Source organism: Octopus bimaculoides, chromosome 3, assembly GCF_001194135.2.
Source record: "Octopus bimaculoides isolate UCB-OBI-ISO-001 chromosome 3, ASM119413v2, whole genome shotgun sequence".
Taxonomy (NCBI): domain Eukaryota; kingdom Metazoa; phylum Mollusca; class Cephalopoda; order Octopoda; family Octopodidae; genus Octopus; species Octopus bimaculoides.
The window spans coordinates 145,831,928-145,838,594 of NC_068983.1; the positions used below are offsets into that span (position 1 = coordinate 145,831,928).

The following is a 6,667-nucleotide window of genomic DNA, read 5'->3' on the forward strand; positions in this document are numbered from 1 at the left end:
AAAAATATATATAAACAATTGAAATTTACACGAAGCAAAAGACGAAGACGGGCAAGGGAACACCAAACAGATGTATTAGTTTGACGTGAAGAACGGAAGAGTCTTTGACGTTTCAACCCTCCGTTCTTCGAAAGGAAGGGATTAGAGGGAGAAAATGGAGAGAGAAAGAAAAACGGAGGGAGAGAAAATATGTAGGGATTAAAGGATTAACATGAATATATATATATATATATATATATGTGGTGGTCTGTGGGTGTGTTTGTGGAGTTGTTGGTTAACTCCTCCTACATCATTTTATCAATTTTGATGAAACTTGACACGTGAGTAGAACTCATGTCTGGAAACCTCATGGCATAGTTAGATTGTTGAAGAAAAATCGATGATAGGACCCCTGAAAGGGATCCTTATGTTTATCTAATATATTTTATTCTAAAAGCCAAGGGAAATAACCCATTCATTTTCCTAAATTATTTGGTATAAATCAGATTGAGTATGCTTATTTGTTAGTACTTGAACTGTTAGAGTTATTTTCGCAATTTATCCAGTCTAACCCTTAAACAAGTAAGTAGTATTTTCCAAAACAATAGATCCATATATTTCGGTTAGTGACTTATTCACAAATATACCAACACTAGTGCCCCTGAGGGTAATATTCTCTGGGAACGAACAAAAGTCCTTTTCAGAGTCATTTACTTTGAATTGTTATCTCATATCTGATTAGCCTGTTATTATGTAACATGCTTCACGATTTTAGTATACATACCTCTTTAGTATGAGGTATGCTACTTTATTTGAATTCTTATTATCGGATAACTACTGTCCTGTTATTACATAACTGACTTCACAATTTGGGTATTCATAACTTATTGGGAATTCCCAAAAACATCTTGTGTATGACAATTAGGTATTCTCTGTAAATGCACAAAAGCCGTTTTAAGGGTTACATACTTTGTATTGTTATTGGATTAGCGAAACAATTATGAGAACAGAAGCAAAAGGTAAGCCCCGCTTTCCCGGGAATTTACCGGGTTCGTCAGCTAGTATATATATATATATATATATATATATATATATATATATATATATGTATGTATATACAGGGTGCGGCTGAAATACCTCCCACATTTTAAACTTTCACTTATTTGTTGCTAATGAACTTATACAAGCGCCAATGATGTTTTCATTTAGCTAATGAACAAAAACTGTAACCCTTTGTTTAAACAACAGTAAAATTAATTTTTCGTAAATGTTTCTTTTTTCCTTTTGTCAGCCTTTCAAATGTGCCGCACCCTGTATATTTCTATATATATTATATATATGTATATATATTTATGTATATATATGTATATATATATTATATATATGTACATATATGCATATATATGAATGTATATACATACATATATATATATATATATATATATATATATATATATATATATATATATATATATATATATATATTGGATTTGGTAGACGGAAACTGAAAGAAGCCCGTCATATATATGTTTATACATATTATATACATATGTATGTGTGTTTGTGTGTCGGTGTTTGTCCTCCCACCATCGCTGGACAACCGATGCTCGTGTGTTTACGTCCCTGTAGCTTAGCGGTTCGGCAAAAGAGACCGATAGAACAAGTACTAGGCTTACAAAGAATAAGTCCTGGGGTCGATTTGCTCGACTAAAGGCGGTGCTCCAGCATGGCCGCAATCAAATGACTGAAACAAGTAAAGATATATATATGTATATATATACATATATATATATATAGTATATTAGGTAGTTAGGAGAGGTATGATAATCCAGGTATTTAGCTTGGGAAACACTGACAAGGACAGCGGGTGTTTGAAAATTGCAAAAGGGGAATGTGGCTAGCAGAAGCTGATGTTGCGAATAAACAGAAAATGTCTAAGTTACACTTCCATTGTAGACTATAGATATTAGAAATTGAACACAGTTTCTTCGATTTTCGTTTCTTTTTTTTTTTTTACAAAACAATTCACAAAATATTTTGTGTACTATTATTATATTTTGTAAACAGTTCCGATGAAACAATTCTGAGTTGCTAGGTAGTATGAATTACGTAGCATGCATGGCTAGATAATTGTTAGCTTAGATATAATGTGCGAATAGCCACCATGGAGTTATTGAAACAATTGTCGACTATAAAGTAAAAGTAATAAATCCATAAACTCCAGTCTTCAATAAACACATTATATATATATATATCTTTTACTTGTTTAAGTCAGTATATTGCGGCCATACTGGGGCACTTCCATCGGCAATTTAAGTCGAACGAATCCACCCCAGTATTTATTCATTTTAAGCCTGGTATTTATTCTGTTTGTCTCTTTTGCTGAACCGCTAAGTTACGGTAACTTAAGCACACAGACGTCGGTTTTCAAGTGGTGACACAAAGACACACACACAAGCACACATACACACACCCACAAATATATATATGTACATATATATATATATATATATATATATATATTATATATATATATATATATATATGCATACACGATGGGCTTCTTTCAATTTTCGTCAACCAAATCCACTCACAAGGCTTTGGTCGGCTCGTGGCTTGAGTAGAAGACACTTTCCCAAGGTGCCACACAGTGGAACAGAGTTTAAAGCTTTCCCCTTATCTTTCCATAACTGTCTTCGCCCGATATCCATTGATTGTCACAGCTATCCTATCTATTTTATTTCCCGGGATCTATTCGGTGAGATTCTTGTTTTAGTTTAACTATTACCATTCACCTACAGGATTTGTGTAGTTCAACTCAATTTCAACGATCCTTCGAAGTATCCAAAGAATAACGTATTTATTCATTCTGAATATATTGTAGCAGAATCGACCGCGAATATCGGTTGTTTTCCGTCATTGGAGAACATCCCACCTCTTTTAGACGACAGGTATTCATAACACATGCGATTCACCGGTGTAAAAGGACTTTGAGACATCGACCTCATTGCGTTTCTCAGTCAGAGTTATCCCGGATCGATGAATTTGCCTAGACTACATACAGGCTCTTGTTTTCAGAAATCAATAAATCTCAAATGGACTTGTGATAGATAGATCATATCGTACCTAGAACAGTACATGCCTTTGCTGTCCTGAAATAAGAGGTAGCTCCCAAATGCCAGATCAATAAGAGAGATAAAGGTGCCTCCAAAAACCCATACCAAGACAAAATTGTCGGTTGCGACATACTAGTGAACGATGTTACGCACATCATCATCATCTGTCCACAAACGGGGGTCGAGCGTCGCCCGGGGCATCGCCGCTCGCACGCGTTTCGGTAGCGCGTCCACCTCCCGGTCGTTTCGGCCCGCACGGTTCCTCCGAGGGTGCTCTTCATTATAAATTGTTTTAGCATCATGCTATTTCTGCAAAAATCATTTATATTAAATAATATTTATAGGAAGGATTGTTCTGACAGCCATACAACCAGAATGTACTTATACTTCATACTCTTCTCATGCATTGAAAAATAACGCTATTAACTGAGACAAATAAATCTTTACAAGGAAACGTTCATATGCTGCTATTAGAGATCTCAATAATCTATCATTGGCATAGATACATTTTACAAAGAATATTGAAATAAAAATCACTAAAGCTGCCTTGGTAGGCTCTTACGAAGAAAGAAAATGAAGACAAGAAATTTTCGGTGTTTAAGTAAATAAGCCTAAATCCAGAGGATCTCTTCACTATGCACGTGACTCACTAGTCATAAAATGATATAAATGGTCCTATCCAGTGTCAAAGTGGCTCGAATAAGGACGGACGATCCTTCCTGGATTTGAAATCTGCTCGAAGAGCAGTACAAAAATTATTTTTTATCGGGCAAAGAAAGAGTAAAATATTGAACATTTAAATATACTCTACTCGCAAATTACTTCGCTGATCGATTAATACATATAATCATATCAGAATAGTAGAATTGATGAACATGCTTGATGTAAATTAGGCTTCAGGACCTAACAAAAGTGTGCTTACCTAAATCGAGATTTCTGGATGGTTTCAGATACAGACCGTTCATATCGACAAATGCATAGATGATATGGGTGCAGAGATATGGATCGATATTTTCTGGTTCGAATCGGCCGATACCAAGCCTGTCATTGGCAGAACTGCTGTAGTAGCAGACAACTTTGCGATTACCTGCAATAAATAAACAAACAGATAAATAAATAAATCATAGTTTATTACAAAGGGTGAAGACTTAAAATTCGTGGGTCGATGTTTGTTAGTCGATTAAATCTCTCCCACTACTTAACTAGAATTCATTCCGAGGGGACGAAAGACAGATTTAATTTGACGGAATTTGGAGTCAGAACGTAGAAAGCTGTAATTAAATATACCATAAAGCACTTTGTCTGAATCTTTTACGATCGTACCAATCAACTGTCCCCAAAGAAAGGTAAATAAAATGAATAAATAAATAGTAAAAACATAATTATTCACAAAACTTCAAAATGTTGCGGTCAGTTCATTATATTACTCAACTGGTAATTATTTTATCAACCTGGGAGGTTAAAAAGGTTAAATCGTCTTCTGCCGGATTTGAACTCAAATCATAAGTATTTTCTTCGTCATTCCGCCGGTTCTACCACTTCATTAATGATTACAATAAGTGACCTAAAGCTACATAAGATTTTGGGTAAGGGAATAGTGCTCAAATTGTTAACACTCGAAATAAAGTTGACCACGGTGAGTTTGAACTCAGAACATAAAGGGACCTAACGAAAGTGATTCTCCCCGATACTGTATTGATTCAACAACTCCCCCTCTTGTAATTACATTAACAACAGCTAGGAGGAAATACGCCTTTTATGGACGTTTTTGTTTCTATTTCAGTGCCTAAATTTATAAATCTTCATCACTTTGTTTCATTATGTTAACGATTTTGAAGGCGACATGATGGCAGAATCATTCCAATTGCTTACGTTCTTAGTTCGAATCTTACCAAGGTCAACTTTGCCTTTCATCTTTTTGGGGATCAATAAAACAAAGGACTATTCAAGTACTTAGATCAATGGTATCGAGTCATTTCTCTTTTCAAAACTGAGGACTTTGTGCCATAATTAGAAAGCACTGTCAAAGATTTCCATTATGTCATTGATTTAGTTAAGTTTGTTTAGTGCAACACTCGAACATATGCGGTGACAAGCAGAATAATATGTATATTATGATATACCAGAATAATCGTTTCTTACATAGGCACAAGGTCAGAAATCTGGGGAAAGAGTAACTCGATACCACTGACAACAGTACTTGACTAGTACTTTATTTCATCGACCACGAAAGAATGTAAGTCGAAATTGGCTTCGACGAAATTTGAAATTATAATGTAAAGAGTTGGAAGAAACGCTTTGACATTTCTGTCAATCGACCGCACTTGGTCAACGACAACAACAGCAACAACGGTGATAGGGATAACAATAATAATAATAATCTTTTTTACTGTAGGCAAAAGGTCAACTTATTTTGTTAACACCAACAAAATGATTCCGCCGAGGTTAGTCGAATAAATCGCCTCACGTACATTTCCTTTTTAAAGTTTGGTACTCATTCTATCGATTGTTTTTGGCGGGGACAGTAATAACTGAGTAACAAGATATCTAATTCTTCAGTTGTCATAACATCGGCCAATAGTTGCTTGGTAATCCTGACACTCGTAACATTTCCTTCATTTTCTAGTCTTCGGACAAGACTCGAAAAAATGTTTCTTTTTCTCAATTCAAATAGGGAGTTTCTTCGCAGTCACTCGAGCTATTAGAAAGAGCAGCTAAATCACTTTTAAATCACATCACTTCATCTTATATCGAGAAAGGCACATTTCATAATGTAGACTCTAAATATACCAAAATCACGAGATGGGCATGGCCAAAACACCTTTGATAAGTAGTGTTATCTATCAGAGCTAACATGGGTCCAAACAACAACCACAACAACAACAATTGGTATTTTTACATGATGAAATCTAACTTCATTTAAATAAAAGCTAATGGGCAGGAATTAGCGAGGACAATCACCAAAAATATCGTAGAAAGTGTATCCAAAGAACTAATCTTCAATTGGCACAAGAAGCAAAAAGTTCAAAACAAAAACCAACTACGGATTAACGAATGTTTTCTCATTAATCTAATATCAGTACATACCTTCGATGTTCTGGAATAGGAATGCCCACACCAAACACAACTGCAGACACAAGACACATATTCGAGCAGACGACATTTTCACCATCACAGCAATAACCCGAGATACAGGAGCAACGTTTCTTACCAAGTATCAGAGTATTTTTGACTCTGATCCATACGACATCGGGTACAGATATACCCGTTCAGTTCCGGGTATTGGAGGGAGGAACAGAGGGAAGTAATGTAAATAGGGGAAATCGCATAGTTGCGTTAAATGGCCAATCAACGTGTCGTATATGGGGCAGGGTTGAGTGTATGCACGTGTACGTTTAATAGCTTGCCAATGTGCATGTGTGCGCACGCATTTACGTATGTATTTGTGTGTATATGTGTGCATGCATGCATATATATATCTACGTAGGTCTATTATGTACGTATGTATGTATCTATGTATGTGTGTATACACATACGTATATATATATATATATATATATATATATATATAT

General features: G+C 35.2%; 1 protein-coding gene across 1 annotated transcript in view; it reads right to left on the reverse strand.

Annotated features, from left to right (window-relative positions):
- LOC106869095 (chitotriosidase-1) overlaps positions 1–6,334 on the reverse strand; it is a 64,482-nt gene extending 58,148 nt beyond the window's left edge. Inside the window, exons 1-2 of the mRNA XM_014914628.2 lie at positions 6,183–6,334; positions 4,018–4,182 (exon numbers count right to left, since the gene is read on the reverse strand). Of these exons, the coding sequence (XP_014770114.1) occupies positions 4,018–4,182; positions 6,183–6,267 (250 nt within the window). The 5' untranslated portion in view covers positions 6,268–6,334. The remainder of the gene's footprint in view (positions 1–4,017; positions 4,183–6,182) is intronic.
- Positions 6,335–6,667: the final 333 nt, after the last annotated feature.